The 18,695-nt window shown below is 41.9% G+C and overlaps 1 protein-coding gene across 1 annotated transcript in view; it reads left to right on the top strand.

Moving 5' to 3' along the window:
• SNTB2 (syntrophin beta 2) overlaps window positions 1–16,883 on the top strand; it is a 116,459-nt gene extending 99,576 nt beyond the window's left edge. The window contains exons 6-7 of the mRNA XM_066348143.1: window positions 6,419–6,603; window positions 8,527–16,883. Of these exons, the coding sequence (XP_066204240.1) occupies window positions 6,419–6,603; window positions 8,527–8,619 (278 nt within the window). The 3' untranslated portion in view covers window positions 8,620–16,883. The remainder of the gene's footprint in view (window positions 1–6,418; window positions 6,604–8,526) is intronic.
• Window positions 16,884–18,695: the final 1,812 nt, after the last annotated feature.

Raw genomic sequence — 18,695 nt, forward strand, 5'->3', positions numbered from 1 at the left:
GCGGAGGGGTGGAGAAGCAAATGGGCGCTTCCCCTATGTGCCCTGGCCGGGAATCGAACCCGAGTCCTCCGCACGCTAGGCCGACGCTCTACCGCTGAGCCAACCGGCCAGGGCAGTTGTTCATTGATTGCTTTCTCATATATGCCTTGACCATGGGCCTTCAGCAGACCGAGTAACCTCTTGTTGGACCCAGCATCTTTGGGTTCAAGCTGGTAGACTTTTGCTCAAACCAGATGAGCCCGCGCTCAAGCTGGCGACCTCGGGGTCTTGAACCTGGGTCCTCTGCATCCCAGTCTGACGCTCTATCCACTGCGCCACCGCCTGGTCAGGCTGAAAGCTTATTTTTAAAAAAAACTTTAGATGAAGTAAAAGATTATGCTTAACTAATTTTGGTGTACAGTACACACTCAACAAAGTGACTATTGTTATATTTTTACAATTCTTTAAGACTCAGCTGAAATGGCACCTCTATTAAAGGCTCTCCCATTTCCCCAGAGTTAATCTACCCACCCTCCTCTCCTCTCTCCTCTCTTCTCTCTCCTCTCTTCTCTCTCCTCTCACAGCGATTTGTCCATCTTTCTGCTGTAGCACTTACTTCATTCTACTATACCCGTATTTCCTTTTCTTTCTCCCTCACTTTTCTGAATAGCAACCACCTTTCATTCAGCTCTGTATCTCCCAGCACCCAACACAGCGTCCAGCACATAATAAGTGCTCCAAACAGTCCAGTCTAGCTTGGTTGTGATTACCCATCTGGATTCCTTGCTGCTCTGTGAGAGCAGAGAATTTAAAAATATATATACAAGTAAATGAAATAATGAACAAACAAACCAATGAAATAAGACATAATTCTCAGGTCCGTGTGTGTTTTCTAATTATTCTGGGTCCAGGCACATGACGTTGCTTCCCTACCTTCAGCTCTGCCCACCGTCGACCACAACTGTGCCCTGCAAAAGAGACACGAAGCGCTCACTGCAGCATGCTGAATGTTTATCCTCCTTCGTTGATTTCCTCAAAAACTAGTTTTCCCTCTCTTTTAAACTTCAATATGTGATGTCCTGTGATTGTCCCTGAATGCTGCTGTTGTGTCTTTATATTTCTGATAACAACTCTGTTAAGCAAAATCAGTATATTAACTTTTTTACTGACTTACCTATAAATTGAGGTGGATAGTGGATTGATAGCCTTCTGAAAGGGTTTTAGTTGAATCAAGACATCAGGATGGCCTGACCTGTGGTGGCACAGTGGATAAAGTGTCAACCTGGAAATGCTGAGGTTGCCGGTTCAAAACCCTGGGCTTGCCTGGTCAAGGCACATATGGGAGTTGATGCTTTCTGCTCCTCCCCTCTTCTCTCTCTCTGTCTCCCCTCTCTATAATGAATAAATAAAATCTTTTTTTAAAAAAAAGACATCAGGATGGTTATAAGCCACCTGGACAGCTCAGAGTTTTGCAATTAATTAATCTCAGATTCTGCCCTATCAGAATAGGGCCACTTGTCACAGGTGCCTGCCCCATACATACTCATATATGTGCATGTGTGCTCTCTCTTTCTCTTTCTCATTAAATCAGAGACACTTATTTGTTTTTAGTTCGTTATTCCTGAAACACTCTAAGGGTGAGGTGTGCCAGGTAGTTAATCAACACTACCTCAACTGTTTTTCTCTACTATTTAGGGAGAAACCATTTAGCTAAGACTATTAGACACAACAGTTTTATTGCCAGTTCATACTCTCATTCGAATTGTCTGGTATTAATTATGTGTTAAACTAAAACAAGTTCAATTCTAAATCTAAACATATTTAGTATGACTGACACTTACTTCATTTCAACGTTGAGGTAATTATAAACAATATTCTGGTGTGGGTTTTTTTTTAAGTAACACACACAGACACTGACCTTTCCTTTCCTTTCCTTTCCTTCCCTCCTGAGGGGAAACAATTTAAACAGAACATTTTTTTTTTTTTTTTTACAGAGACAGAGTGAGTCAGAAAAAGGGATAGACAGGGACAGACAGACAGGAACGGAGAGAGATGAGAAGCATCAATCATTAGTTTTTCATTGCGCGTTGCAACACCTTAGTTGTTCATTGATTGCTTTCTCATATGTGCCTTGACCGCGGGCCTTCAGCAGACCGAGTAACCCCTTGCTGGAGCCAGCAACCGTGGGTCTAAGCTGCTGAGCTTTTGCTCAAACCAGATGAGCCCGAGCTCAAGCTGGCGACCTCGGGGTCTCGAACCTGGGTCCTCTGCATCCCAGTCTGACGCTCTATCCACTGCACCACCGCCTGGTCAGGCTAAACAGAACATTTTAGGAAACCTGTTACCCTGGCCAGGTAGTTCAGTTGGTTAGAGCATTATCTCAATAGGCCAACATTATGGTTTTGATCCCCAGTCAGGGCACATACAAGAATCAACCAATGAGGCCTGACCTGTGGTGGCGCAGTGGATACAGCGCCGACCTGGAAATGCTGAAGTTGCCGGTTCGAAACCCTGGGCTTGCCTGGTCAAGGCACATATGGGAGTTGATGCTTCCTGCTCCTCCCCCACTTCTCTTTCTCCTCTCTCTCTCCTTTCTAAAATGAATAAAAATAAAAAAATAAAAAAGAATCAACCAATGAATGCATAAATAAGTGGAGCAACAAATCAATGTTTCTTTTTCTCTCTCTCTGGAATCAATAAATTAAAATTTTTTTTTCTTACATGACAAGCATGTTGGGGGTTAGTGGCCTACCTTTGCTCACTGTGATTGTGGACTGTGCCCCACTGATGACACAGCTGCAGGCAGAAATAACCACCTGCTGGCACTGCACCTTCTTTAGCCAGTGCTGCAAGGATGTGCGCAGATCTGAGCTTTTCTTTCCTAGGCTAGAACTGACCCTTCTCTTTTCATCAAACCTCAACACCCTTTGCGATGGTATAGCTTCAGGGATGTTAATAGAATAAAATTCTCTTGAAAACTGTACCCTCATAGCTTTGATTGGGATCTGTCTGTTCTCTCTCTCCAAGCCCCTCAGCCATTCATTCAGAGATCATTGCATTGGATTACTTCTACAAGGACTTAATTTTATCCCTGTTCCTCCCTAAGGTTTCATTTCTGTGGGTAACTAATATTCAAAGTCCATTGTCCAAAATTCTTTTCTTTGAGTAATGCTTAGAGCAGAGAGAGGGAACACTGCCGATATTTATGTTATTCATTTTTCTTATTTACTAAACACAACAGCTGCCTTGACCCATTGAATGGTTTTACATGTCCTGTGAAAGAATCTGTGTGAGTGTGAGCATTTGCTTGTGGAACCCACTCTTTGTTTTTTTGTTCTTTGTTTTTTTACAGAGACAGAGAGAGAGCCAGAGAGAGGGATAGACAGGGACAGACAGACAGGAACGGAGAGATGAGAAGCATCAATCATTAGTTTTTAGTTGCGTGTTGCGACTTCTTAGTTGTTCATTGATTGCTTTCTCATATGTGCCTTGACCGTGGGCCTTCAGCAGACTGAGCAACCCCCCCCCCCCCCCCCCCCGCTGGAGCCAGCGACCCTGGGTCCAAGCTGGTGAGCCTTTGCTCAAGCCAGATGAGCCCACACTCAAGCTGAGCTGGCGACCTCGGGGTCTCGAACCTGGGTCCTTCCACATCCCAGTCCAACGCTCCATCCACTGCGCCACAGCCTGGTCAGGCCCACTCTTTGTTTTTAAAGTGACTAAGCATGCATGCTCAGCTCCAATCCTTTAGGTCAGCGGTTCTCAACCTGTGGGTCGCGACCCCGGCGGGGGTCGAACGACCAAAACACAGGGGTCGCCTAAAGCCATCGGAAAATACATATTTATTATACAATACATTTTTAAATAAAATATGTATTTCCTAAAGCCTTAGGCGACCCCTGTGTTTTGGTCGTTCGACCCCCGCTGGGGTCGCGACCCACAGGTTGAGAACCGCTGCTTTAGGTGATTATTACTTTTTTTTTTTTTTTTAGTGAGAGAGACAGACAGACAGATGGACAGATAGGGACAGACAGACAGGAAGGGAGAGAGATGAGAAGCATCAATTCTTTGTTGCAGCACCGTAGTTGTTCATTGCTTTCTCATATGTGCCTTGACGGGGGATTCCAGCTGAGTCAGTGACCCCTTGCTCAAGCCAGAGACCTTGGGCTTCTAGCCAGAAACCATGGGATCATGTCTGATGGCACACTCAAGCTTGTGAGCCCGCGCTCTAGCCAGATGAGCCCGCGCTCAAGCCGGCAGCCTCGGGGTTTCAAACCTGGGTCCTCTGCGCCCCAGTCTGATGCTCTATCCACTGCGCCACCACCTGGTTAGGCTCCTTTAGGTGATTTTAAGTTTAGCTCTCAGAGGGCAGTGTTAATTCCAGGTCTCAGAGAGCCTTTCACATGGAGGTCCTGTGCTAACAAGAAAACTGGACTCAAATGTTAATGAAGCAGGGACTTAACCCAGTCTCTGTAGAAGGCATTTACCAGTCTTAATGATCAAAGTTTTCTTGTCCTATCAATTCAAATGTATCCTTCGAATTTTATCTTTGATAGGATCGATGGTACAACTTCTGCTAACTATATATAGCCTTTATCTTTGGTAAACATTATCTTTATCCTCTTCCCAAATATCAGTTAAACCATGTTATTGCCCCTGGAAGGCATAATGCCTTTTCCTTTCGTTGTTCCTTCGTGCCCACTTGAAACCTTCTCCCTATTCCTCTCTGCCTGTCCAGTTTGATCTGTTCTTTAGGGTTTACCTGAAGTCCCATCTCCAGGAAACCTTTCCTCGACTTTGGTTGTATTCAGTTTAGTGTTTAGTCATGTTCTATACGTTCTGCTTTACACAGGGATTTCGTGTTTATGCCTGTCATTTATGAGGTCCTTGGGAGCAAGGACGGTGCCTCATACTTCTATACTACCATGCTCTGGCTGCTGTCAGCACAAGTGTTCAATTGATACTCCCTGAATTGAACTGAATCAGATTAGATGTCAAGGAGAGTTATGGTAATTTCTTCCTTAACTCAGTGAAGATGTTGACTCAGTGACCAGAATAAAACTCACTTTAGGAGGTTCCAAATAGGTTATTATCACATATTCTTAAACCATTATTCTAGGCCCTGGCCAGTTGGTTCAGTGGGTAGTGTTAGCCAGCATTCGCATGTCCTAGGTTTAATCCCCAGTCAGGGCACACATGAGAAGTGACCATCTACTTCTCTTCCCCTCCCTCTCTGTTTCTCTATATCTTCCCCTCTCGTAGCCAGTGGCTCAGTTGGTTCAAGCATTGGCCCCAGGTGCTAAGGATAGCTTAGTTGGTTCAGGCATCGGCCTTAGGCACTGAAGATAGCTCTGTTGATTCTATCATCAGCCCCAGATGGGGGCACATGCAGGAGTCTGTCTTACTGTCTCCCTTTCTGTCAAAAGAAAGAGAGGGGGGGAGGGAAGGGAAGGGAAGGGAAGGGAGGGAGGGAGGGAAGGGTGTAAGCACAGAGGTTGCCAGGTTCGATCCCCGGTCAGGGCACATATAGGAACAGATTGATGTTCCTGTCTTTCTCTCATTCTCTCCCTTCCTCTCTCTAAAATCAATTTTAAAAAATTTAAAAAAGAATCTGACCAGGCGGTGGTATAGTGGATAGAGCATCAGACTGGGATACAGAGGATCCAGGTTTGAAACCCTGAGGTCTCTGGCTTGAGGGCAGGCTCATCTGCTTGAGTGCGGGCTCACCAGTTTGAGCATGAGGTCGCTGGCTTGAGCGTGGGATCATAGACATGACCCCATGGTCACTGGCTTGAGCCCAAAGTCGCTGACTTGAGCAAGGGGTCACTCGCTCTGGAGCCCCCGGTCAAGGCACATATGAGAAAGCAATCAATGAACAACTAAGTTGCTACAATGAAGAATTGATGCTTCTCATCTCTCTCCCTTCCTGCCTGTCTTCACTATCTGTTCCCCTCTCTATCACTCTCGCTAAAAAGAAAAAGAAAGGAAAAGAAATGATTCTGTTCCACCCTGGTTGAATAGCTTGGTTGGTAGAGCATCCTACCAAAGGGCAGATGTTGCTGGTTCCATCCCCCATCAGGGCACATACAGGAACTGATAGATGTTCCTGCTCTCTCTCTCTTTCTCAAATCAATAAAATAAATATTAAAAAAAAAGGAAGAAGATGGCCTGACCTGTGGTGGCGCAGTGGATAAAGTGTCAACCTGGAAATGCTGAGGTCGCCGGTTCGAAACCCTGGGCTTGCCTGGTCAAGGCACATATGGGAGTTGATGCTTCCTGCTCCTCCCCCCCTTCTCTCTCTCTCTCTACTTTCTAAAATGAATTAAAAAAAAAAAAAAGGAAGAAGAAATGATTCTGTTTCCTTTCTTAAAATCAAAAGAATTGTTTTCCACTTGATAACTACAGTAGGACCTTTATTCATGTTGTTGCTTCTCTTCAACAGGCTGCACACTAAATGGCCAAGAGGTAAGACTCACTGTCCATTACGAAAATGGGTTCACTATCTCCAGGGAAAATGGAGCTTCCAGCAGCATATTGTACCGCTATCCCTTTGAAAGGCTGAAAATGTCTGCTGATGATGGCATCAGAAATCTGTATCTGGATTTTGGTGGTCCTGAGGGAGAACTGGTAAGAGAGTTCCTAAGAAACATGTTTATTCCAGTAGGTATTCTCACTCGATGTTAGCTAAAGGCTGAGAAGCAATAATTCTCTTTCTTATTTATTGCTTCTTACCCTTCTATATGGAAATATTATGAACTGCTATTCTTTTTTTATACTTTTTTTTTTAAATTTATTTGAGCTTAACAGAGGACATAAATGGAGTAGCAAGATCTCAAATGCTCTCGCTATTCCATTTTTTCCAGGAAACTGTTCTTCAGTTTTCAAGATGCATTGGGTTTGGCTGCTTTTTTTTTTTTTTTACAGAGACAGAGAGTGAGTCAGAGAGAGGGATAGGGACAGACAGGAACGGAGAGAGAGGAGAAGCATCAATCATTAGTTTTTCATTGCGCGTTGCAACACCTTAGTTGTTCATTGATTGCTTTCTTATATGTGCCTTGACCGCGGGCCTTCAGCAGACTGAGTAACCCCTTGCTGGAGCCAGCGACCTTGGGTTCAAGCTGGTGAGCTTTTGCTCAAACCAGATGAGCCCGCGCTCAAGCTAGCAACCTCGGGGTCTCAAACCTGGGTCCTCTGCATCCCAGTCCGACGCTCTATCCACTGCGCCACCGCCTGGTCAGGCGAGTTTGGCTTCTTTTATTTATTTTCCTCACATCGGAAATGATTCCCTTTCTTAGCAAGTTTTTTTTGTTTGTTTTTTTGCAAGAGACAAGACAGACAGGAAGGGAAAGAGATGAGAAACATCAACTCATAGTTGAGTCACTTTAGTTGTTCATTGATTGCTTATCATGCATGCCTTGACCTGGGGGCTATAGCTAAGCCAATGACCCCTTGCTTAAGCCAGCAAACTTGCATTCAAGGCTGGCAAGCCCGTGCTCAAGCTGGCAACCTCGGGGTTTCAAACCTGGGTGCTCAGTGTCCTAGGTCTACACTTTATCCACTGTGCCACCAAGTAGTCTGGTCCTTTTTTAAAAGTTTTAATCTTTTTTTTTTTTTTTTTAATTCAATAAGAGGCCAGGAAGCAGAGACAGGTTCCTACATGTGCCTGGACCGGGACCCACCCTGGCAAGCCCACTAGGGACTGATGCTCTGCCCATCTGGGGTGTTGCTCCATTGTTCAGCAACTGAGCTCTTAGCGCCTGAGGCAGAGGCCATGGAGCCATCCTCAGTGCCCCAGGCCAATTCGCTTTAATTGAGCCATGGCTGTAGGAGAGGAAGAGAGAGAGAGAGAGAGAGAGAGAAGGAAGAGAGAGAAGTGAGAGGAGTGGTCGAGAAGCAGATGGGCACTTCTCCTGTGGGCCCTGACCGAGAATCAAACCCGAGACTTCCACACACCGGGCCAACACTCTACCACTGAGCCAATTGGCCAGGGCCTTGTCTCAGTCTTAAAAAGAAAAATATAGCCATTTTAAAAAATAGGTATTGCCTGACCATGGTGGCAAAATGGATAGAGCGTTGCCCTGAAGTGCTGAGGTTGCAAGTTTGATCTCTAGTCAGGGCACATACAGAAACAGATTGATGCTCCTTGTCTCTTTCTCTCTCTCTCTCCCTCTCTCCCTCTCCCCCTCCCTTCCTCTCTCTCTAAAATCAGTAAATTAAGAAAAAAATTTTTAACAAATGGTCTCCATATAGGATATTTCTTTTTTTTTACATTGCCTACTTTTTAGTTCTATTAGGCATGATGGAACCCAGTGTATCACGAAGTGTATCTGAACTGTGGATGTGAAACCTCACACTAATGTTTAATTACAGCTTGGAATAACCTAACTTAAGAGTATACTTTTGTTTGTGGCTTTCAGCTCTCAAGAGCTTCTATAGCTCTAGTACATTCTTTTTAAAATGTAGAACATCCTATCTGAATTTGTTTATTTGGTGTTTTGCGTATTAAAGTGTCTGTATATGGTAGTGATAATTACTGTTCTTTCTCCACAGACCATGGATCTGCACTCTTGTCCGAAGCCGATTGTATTTGTGTTGCACACGTTCTTGTCGGCCAAAGTCACTCGCATGGGACTGCTTGTGTGAGCAGCAACAAATCAGAAAAGAGCCTTCAATGTCACGAGAAGTATTTCCACCTCAAAAAAAAAAAGCACAAAAAGAAAGCTCTTTGCTCTCTCCTCCAGCACAGTGCCTTGACAAGGACCTGCAGATCACTGCTGAATTGTTACCGTGTCTAAAGAAGAGCCTGCCTTTCACAAGCTACCTTGACCAGAATTTCTAGGACTCTAATAAGCTCCAAATGAAGCTGTTGATTTATTGTCTAGTTTCCCAGTGGGGTTTCAAAGTAATTTGGTTTCACTCTCCTGTTAAGAAAGGTGGCTCATTGTTTTTCTTTTTGGACATAGTCAACTGTCCAAGAAGTTGGGGGTTTATTTGTTTGTTTTTTGTTTTTCCTTCTTCTCCCTGTATGTAGGATTTAGTTCAGCCTTAGCTTTGTCCTCTTGCTTAGGACGACGCTGTCTTCCCAGGTGCTAGTGTGCCGCAGCCCGTGCTTCCCGGTCATTCCAGATGGCTGTGTGTTGCATTGGAGCTTACTGTCCTCACGTGCGCCTTCCCTCCTAGGAAGTCCTCGAGTTGTATCACCAGAGCGTTCTTCCGTCGTCCTGGCTCTACCTCCCACCCTGGCCATCACGTCCCCCTGCCTCGCAAGCTTGGCCAACTCCTCAGTGCTAATTTTGGACATAGAACTTGCGAGACTCGATCTGCCTTGCCTTCCACTCCCTTTCTGGTGGTGACCAAGTTGCAAAGCAAGTTGGAAACGACTGCTTTGAAAGAAAACTTTTACTTGTTTGAGGACTTCCTGATTTTATCTTTGGTAGGAGCCAGGGGTGTGTGGTAAGATTTTAAAAGAAAATCCTCACTTTGTTGTGTTTTTTTTTTTTTCCATGTCCTAATAATTGACATTTACTTTAATGAGAAAATCCTCATTTTAGCTGAAGCCATTATTTTATTGCTTACCAAATGTGCCTTTGGTTAGGGTTAGTGGAGCTTTATTAGTCACTATTTGAATAACTGGATATCACTGCCATTCCAGGGAGGTCATCTATCCCGATTTCAAAGAATAGTCTTTGAGGCGGGTTTCCTTAGTGGTATCTTTTCTAACAGACAGATACCTCTGAGGAAGGTCAATTCTGGAGAGCAAGCTTGTTACAAGAGTAGATTTTGTGGGTGAAGAGAGCTTTCCAGCACAAAATGTTGAGTTGCTTCGGGCTCTGTGCACCCATCCTGGCCCTCTCTCCCTTTGTGACAGCGGAGTGGCATGGACAAGCAGCTGCTGATTCAAGACTCAGTGTGGCTTAGTAATGCATCTTACAGTGGGCAGGGTGACAAGACCACAGAACAGCTACCCGGGTTTTGCTAAGCATTGCCAGATGTCATCATTAGAACAGCAGCAGTGAGACTGCTGATTTTGTGGTTCTAGAGAACACATTCAGCTCGTTATTTCTAATTATGAAGGAGGTGTGTATCTGAAGACATTTAAAATAGTATAATAGCTCTATAAAATGTCAAGATGAACACAATCCCTGAAGCTGAAAGAAAAAGTAACATTGACTTGGATATTCTCTGCAGAAAGGTCTGCGATTTAGTTCTCACTTACTAGATTTATCAGGAGTGCCATAAGAGGATGTGAACACTAGGGAGGGTGGAGGAGGTAGCACTCCAAATGGGAAAAGAAAACACTTCAATACGCAGCTCATGGGCTGATTGGTTTGAGTGCAGACTGATGTATAGGTGGGACATGTGAAAGCGCCGACTCATGAGCAGTGTTCTAGTTAGACATTGTAACCGCACTGTCTTCCCTGCTTCCCCGGCTACAGTGAGATCGACCACATGCAGAGCCTTGGGAGAGATGTTCGTTTCCCTTCACCACCAGTCCCCAAAATGAGTTGTCTGATCCACTTAAAACCAAAAATTGAAATGTGGACTAGAATATGTCTTTCAAGAGTTTTTTATATGTTTTGAAAATTCATAAACCCAAATTTGGTTCCATCTGAAGTAAGTTTACAAGTTAAGGAAGAAAAAAATATCTTGAAGGTCCAGCTATGGTTTCTGGAAGAAACACATCATACTCTCAAATAAGGGAGCTTAGACATTCTCTGCAGTGATAGTGTTAATCGGAGAAGATGAACGATGTCATCACAGACTTTTGCAGCAAAGCCATTTAGCTGGGGTTTTCTGAGTGAGTGTGAAAGGCTAAGCCACTGAAAAGATTTTCAGGGGGAACTTCTGAGCTACCTGCTCATTAGTTATATGAAAAAGAGCTGTAAAAGAGGTATGATTAAAATGTGGGCAGGAGAGGTAAGGTGTGTGTGCATTTCAACCCCTTTTGCTCAAGCTTAAACTGTCATGTCTAGCCCCAAGGTCCATAGGGTTTTTATTTAATAAGGTTTTGAGTCTTGATGTGAAATGAAATTGTATAGGAGGTTTCCTGTGACCACTAGTGCCCCCAAGAGCAAGAGCCCTTAAGCTGCTTGTTTAATGTACTTCAACACCTTTCCAATCATGGATGACCAGGTTATTCTTCAATTGTGTTTGTGGGATTTTTCCAACCACAAATGAAGTACTTTCTATGAATGAGACAGCCTTGATAAATATGTGCATAGTTTGATCCACAGTTGGGAATCTGCATGTGAGGAGGGCTGACCGTATCCACTGTTCCACTACACCATTTTATATAAGAGACTTGAGCATTTGTGGGGTTTGCTATCTATGGTGGTCCTGGAATCAGTCCCTTGTGGATACCAAGGGACAACTGTAGTTAAGTTGTGGGGGAGTCAAAAGTTAATACAGTACATGGATTTTTGACTGCATGGACAGTCAGCACCCTTAATCCCCACACTCTTCAAGGGTCAATTTGTATTTTGTATTTAGATGCCAAAACATGGCAAATTATTTTCAAATGATAACTAAAAATAGGCATTTTTGATATTTCACATCTTTTATAGAACAGGTAATTTTTCATTTATTTTTTATTTTGAATTAGGAAAATTTTGAGAATGTTGTATAGAATGTACACATTCCATGTGTAGAATGTAAAGGAATTGCAGAGTAGCATCCCCCTCATTCCAATGGACCACCACTTCCTGTGCCCTGAGAAGGGCTTAGACGTCTTCTCCATATTCCACACAGATGCCTCTAACAGAAAAGGCTCAGTTATTATTCTTCTGAAAAAGGTAAATCCTTTCCTGAAGTCTTCAAATGAACCTTACCTGGAAATTAGTATCTAATAATTTATATGAAGAAATACTTTAATGTATGTTTGTTTATACAGTATTTATTAGATATTTGTAACTGTAAACTCACCTACCTAGTAGACAGAGTTTCAAGTTAAATATTGGGACATGCACAGGCAATCAGAAATATTACTTTAAATGTCATCCACCTATTTTAAAGCCACATTTTAGCACTTGTTAGGCTAGGTGAAGTCTGATAGTGCCTGTTTTTATCATCTGTAATCTCACAAACTGTGTTATTGAAAATTATTGCATGGCAAGAGAGATTCAATTATTTCTTTTTTTTTTCTTTTTTTTTCTTTTTTTGTATTTTTCTTAAGTTGGAAACCGGGAGGCAGTCAGACATACCCCCACATGCACCCGACCGGGATCCACCCGGCATGCCCACCAGGGGGCGATGTTCTGCCTCGACCAGAGCCATTCTAGCGCCTGAGGCAGAGGCCACAGAGCCATCCTCAGCGCCCAGGCAATCTTTGCTCCAATGGAGCCTTGGCTGCGGGAGGGGAAGAGAGAGACAGAGAGGAAAGAGAGGGTGAGGGGTGGAGAAGCAGATGGGCGCTTTTGTGTGCCCTGGCCAGAAATCGAACCCGGAACTCCTGCACACCAGGCCAACGCTCTACCACTGAGCTAACTGGCCAGGGCCTATTTCTTATATTTTTATAAGTGGAAAATCTCTCTAACCAACAGATGACTGAAGTTGTTACTGATTATGTTTTCTTATCCTCCTAAGCAAAATGGTAACAAAGCTTTTTTTCAGCTGATTAAATGCACTTAGCTAATAAACCAAAATTTATTCTTTAGAAAAAAGATTCTTTAGAAAAAAGCTGTGTGGAATCTGGATAAGATTATGTTTCTCCCAGAAAAGCAACTTTTACTGAAAATAGTTTTGATGGACAAAAGTGTAACCACTTTTGAGAAAAGATTATGATGGATATTTTTGTGTGTGAGAACCTCCAGGTCTCCTTTTTTTAATTTGTATGCATGTGGATATATTTGTGTTTTCAAAAACATGGAAGAATCTCCATATTTTTTAATGCAAATTATCTTGTAAGCTGCTATGCAAATTCTATTAAAAGCCCTACCTACTTAAAGAGTTAAACCTTTTTGAAGCTTTCAGGGAAGACCTATAGACTTAAGCACTTTCTCTGCTTTTTTGTATCTTACCTTGGACACTTATGCTGAATTATGTTAGTGTTTTCACTGATTATAAGCTATTGATTGTACATAATATTTAAACCATCCAGATATCCAGCATACATTTCCATGTTGCTGCCATCCACTATGATACCATGAATGAAAAGGCTTAGAAAGCCAAAGGTCGTGTTTTTTTTTCAGTCCTTAATGAAGAAGTAAAAGGCCAGATCTCTTTGGTCTCAAAACATTGTTCTGGTCTGATCGGTCTGTATAAGAAAAGAGACTTATTTAAATTTGGGATGCTTAAACTTTTAAGTTGAATTTTACTATAGTCATATTCTGTTTATATATCTTTTTTTTTTTTTTTTAAGTGGGGAGGCAGAGACAGACTCTTTTTTGTTTTTTATAGAGACAGTGAGTCAGAGAAAGGGATAGAGAGGGACAGACAGACAGGAATGGAGAGAGATGAGAAGCATCAATCATTAGTTTTTTGTTGAGCGTTGCAACACCTTAGTTGTTCATTGATTGCTTTCTCATATGTGCCTTGACCGCGGGCCTTCAGCAGACCAAGTAACCCCTTGCTGGGTCCAGTGACCTTGGGTTCAAGTTGGTGGGCTTTTGCTCAAACCAGATGAACCCACGCTCAAGCTGGTGACCTCGGGGTCTCGAACCTGGGTCTTCCGCATCCCAGTCCGACGCTCTATCCACTGCGCCACCACCTGGTCAGGCTGTTTATATATCTTTATCAGGTATAGCAGGTGATATTATATTCTACCTTGAGTTTGAAAATTCCTTTCAGTTAAATTTGAATTGTTATAGTGGCTCCCAAAGACAAAAGCAAAGGAGTCAGCTATCTGCTACCATTCTCTCTCTCTGTCCCAATTTTAATTTCTTGGAAATCTAGAATTATTTTGACTTTCTATATATTATTTTTAAAAACAGCAGAAATCTCCCCCCACACACACACACTCCCTTTCTAAGCTATATCTTTCACTGTGCTGAGTATATAGATACTCTATAAATGTGTCATGGTAGACAGTTCTAAAATAATTATGCTTTATATCAGGATTATGTTTTCTTGAGCTGTATATTCCTATGGTATAATGGTGTTAAGTGAAATTTATTTTACACTACTAATAGACTGCTTAAGTGGCTGATTTGAAACGTTTTCTCTAAAAAAAATAATAACAATTGGCAGATAAGTGGTGCAAGTTCATCCTATTAAAGGATTGAATTTCAAGTTAGGGTAAGGACAATAAATAGGTACAGAGAGTAAATCTGTTTCCTTGTCTCTTTTTGACACAGCTAAACTGCCAAATGGAAGAACGATTGTTATATGGTAACTAGAACAAATATTTTAACAAGATTTCTTCTATTGTCTCAAAACTGATAAACTTGAACTTAATCTCTTGCCACTTATGCTTCCTTTCCACTTCAGGCGACTGAACCAAAGAATATTCTGGTTTTTAAAGTGAATCTACATTTGATAGAATGCATAAATTTGCCATTTTCAAATGACTGCTAGTTCTCTAATGAATATTTGGTTATAGGCAACAAAAATCTACCGTATGAACTATAATTCTTGAATTTCCCCAAAATAGAGTGGTTGAAACGAAAAAACTATATTAGAGAAACTATCAATACTTTGTTTTACAGGGGTAGACCAAAGTAGATTTACAGTTGTTTGTAAGGAAAATAACACAATAATTAATAAATAATAATACAAGAATAAACTCTTGTGTACTCATAAATGTAAACCTACTTTTGCCAACTCCTGTATTGTGAAATTAGGTATCCCAATAAATTTCTAACTTCTGAGTCCTCCAAGTACCTTACTCAGTTTTGTAGTAATTTTAACTTCCATGCCATTAACACAAATGCTCTTTTAGTTTTTGAGTCCCTCTTTATCCCAGTCACATACACACCCTGAATCTGATTGTTTTATCACCTCTTCCAAAGTGATAGAAGTCACTTATGAATAGACAAAAGGTTCTTTGAAGGCTTAGAGAAATTTCAGAACTGCAGGGCTAATTCACGATATATTAATTCTTGTAGTCTTTCATCTAATAAGCATTTATTAATGTACAGTTCTTCGAGGGCACACTCTGAAGAGTCAAAAGAAATTTCCTGCCTTCCAGTAGCGGCACATAGTCTGTCTCAATCACACCATGCCATCTGTCAATCAGAGGTTAGGTAACTATCCACTTCATATTTTTACCAAAGTACATCTGAAGTTCTGCTCATCTGGCAAACTGGAAAATGTTTAAAAGGATGCTCAGTGTTTGGTCCATGCCAGCATGAAAGAATTCTAAGCACATTTAAGTAGGCTAGTCATGTTTTTTTCATAATGCAAAAAATTTTTAATGCAAAATTAAGATTTTAGTTTGGGAAGAAGGACACTGTAGAATATCCTTAGGAAGATAAATCTCAACAATAACTAGTATTAAGCTCTATTGCCCAAAGTGGATCAATGGGAAAGTCTTTTAAAATAAATGCTTCTTTTAACTATGAACAACAAAGCTAAATGTATATTTTCATTTACCCTCATTTCTAAATTGTGCTGACCCATTCACTTCCTCACTTAGACTCTTTCAACATCTCATTTGCTGAAAGTCCTTACACTTGGTAGGTGGGAATATTCATAATAAGAGGTCAAAATGAAGCTATTTAAAACAGTAAATTCCACTTATTCCAGACACTCTGGCATTCAAACTCAGTAAAAAGGGCTCCTAACGAAAACGAGAGATTGTTTGAAGGTTTCCATAATTCTATAGTAACAGTCCTTTTCTATCCAGTTTGCCTTCCCTCCATCACTAGGGTCAGCCTTTCAGGTAACAATCCTTCTTCATGCTTAGAAGGTACCTGAACTAGATGATTGGAATGGCATCGGGAACATACTCTCATGGGCTCCTTCCTCTTTGTTTTCAAGTGTCCTGGAGTTGTGCGCACAGATTAGGTCATGCCTCCAGTATCTTAGTCTTTCCTTTAAACCTCCCCTTTGAAAATCAGGTGCTAATAATTACAGATTATTAGAACCAGCATATAAGTATTGTCATGTAAGTGTCTGCTCCTAGGTTGGAAGTGCTTCTTTTCTATCTCAGCCCTGTTCAAGTGGGTGTCAGTTATATTTTTTTCACCTCTGTTTTTTAAGTTAATAGAATTTGGAGGAGAGGAAATTATTTAAACTGTGTTTTGGGTTTGGCACAATCCTCAGTCATGATGATACTCTTCGCAATTTAGAGCAAACCTGCCCTTATAAGACCCAGTTTCCATGTCTGTTGTCCTCCAGTGTAGGACTCAGTGTTATATTCAGTCTGTTGGGTAGGCTCAGTGTGATAAGACCTTGGTACCCAAAGAATTGTTTCCCTTTTGGTATCAGACCCAACCAAGGTCTTTTAGAAGATAACATTGCAAACCACTACCTAGGAAGACGTATTCTGGCTAACCTGTGCAAACTCTGATTACACCCACTTATTTGTGTTCTATCCCACACAACTTTCATTTTTTTAAGTATTAAGACTTAGAAAGCTGGAATAATACTTCTACAAAGAATTAAAAGTATGTGATATTCTGGGGGGGGGGTTTTCATTCTGTTTCGAACCCTGTATTTAAACAACACTTCTTTTTAGGTGTTATTTAAAATTTAAGTTTCAAATCTTCTGGCATCACCAGACGACCAAATCAAAACCGACGGCATAAAATAGGGCGGTATTTGTGTTCTTAATTAAGAAAATGAAAAAGCTTTATGTATGTGTACTCTATAAATACAAATGCATAGACAACACTTCCCTTGAGTTGCGCACCATCATATAGCATTGTATATTACAATGAAAATTTGTAACTTAAGGGTATTATATATATAAATACATATATACCTTTGTAACCTTTATACTGTAAATAAAAAATTGCTTTTAGATTTGTTTTTTTTTAATTTTTTTTTTTAATGTTAAAGTAGTTCCAAACCTATAGGAAAGTTTTAAGAACAGTACAAAGGACTCTATCCGCTTTACCCGAATTTCCCAGTTGTTAACATTGTACCACATTGTTCCATTTTCTTTTTCTGACATAATGATCTGTCGGCCTTACATTCTCTAGTGCAGGGGTCCCCAAACTACGGCCCGCGGGCCACATGCGGCCCCCTGAGGCCATTTATCTGGCCCCCACCGCACTTCTGGAAGGGGCACCTCTTTCATTCGTGGTCAGTGAGAGGAGCATAGTTCCCATTGAAATACTGGTCAGTTTGTTGATTTAAATTTACTTGTTCTTTATTTTAAATATTGTATTTGTTCCCGTTTTATTTTTTTACTTTAAAATAAGATATGTGCAGTGTGCATAAGGATTTGTTCATAGTTTTTTTATAGTTGGGCCCTCCAACGGTCTGAGGGACAGTGAACTGGCCCCCTGTGTAAAAAGTTTGGGGACCCCTGCTCTAGTGCATAGCTCCCAAACACAAGGACACTCTCCAGCATTGCCACCATACAGCCCTCCCAATTGGTGCAGCACGACCACCCCAAACAACAGACCACATGCATATATGGTACCAATCGTCCCAACAGTGCTTCCTTTTGCTCTCTGGCCCAGGACCCTATCCACTACCACATTTTGTGTTTGGTTGTCATGTCTCATCGTCTCTTCTGGTGTCATTTTTAAGCAGATTTAGGGAAAGTTCGAACTGTAAGTTAGTTTTGGTTCTTGTTCCACTGTGACTTTCTGTGTGATGGAAGCTTAATCACAAAACCAGTCTGAGCTTCATCACACTTCGACTCACGCAGAGAAGCGAGAGGGGAGTTGGTTTCTCAGGAATCACTGTTCTGTTTATTTTTGTGTCAGTCACTCACTTTGTGCAATAACATAGCAAACTTTTGCCCTGGCCCTACCTCTCCGAAATGTTACTCTCCTAAACCCAGTTTTTGTTTTCCACACTGCTCTTCGTCCCATCCAAGGGATTCCCTCACAAATTGTTCATAACTCATTCGCTGGCACAAGCCTTAGAATTCTGGAGTTTGTATTGTCTGATTTTACTTGGTTATATTGGCTAAAGAGAGTTGATTCACTGGTTCACACTTGGGTTTGCAAGTGCCACATGCTCAGCATCACAATCCAATCTAGAAAAGTGCTGGGCAAGACAACAAACGGAATTGTGCCTTTGCAAGCCAGTGACTTTCTACCTAAAGTGCGGGAGCTCTAAAGTGTGCAAGCTGAGAATCGAATTTCTGTGCTAGTGAGAGAGAAAATAAAGGTACTTATCTGATTCAAAATCATCAAGTTAAACATGCTGCATGTTCCAGCTCACAAATAACTTAAATTTAGTTGCCTTACTCCCCCACCCCCAGCAATGTCAACACCACGGCAGAACTGAGGGGTTCTCGGAGCCTGTTTTCTGTTCTTCCGTGGAGAAAGTCAACAATGGATGACCAAGAGAGGGCGGATGATCCCATTTCCTGTCATCAAAAGCAGCAGCTCCGGATGGGAGCTTCCTCTAGAAGGGGGAGTGTCTTTGGGGAAGCTCTACCTAGTGAGCAGGGTCAGAGTCTGGATGGCAAGCTTGTGAAAGACAGAGCTAAGAGGTCCCAGAAAGTTGAGTGGGCGGAGCAGAGAAGCTGCACAGAGCTGGTGGATCGCAACACCAGCCCTTTGGGAGCTGAATTGTGTGCTGCCAAAGTTCATGTATTGAGCCCTACCCCCAGCACCTCAGAATGTGACTGTATTTAGAGATAGGGCTTTTAAAGAGGT

The sequence above is a fragment of the Saccopteryx leptura genome, chromosome 9 (assembly GCF_036850995.1).
Source record: "Saccopteryx leptura isolate mSacLep1 chromosome 9, mSacLep1_pri_phased_curated, whole genome shotgun sequence".
NCBI lineage: Eukaryota > Metazoa > Chordata > Mammalia > Chiroptera > Emballonuridae > Saccopteryx > Saccopteryx leptura.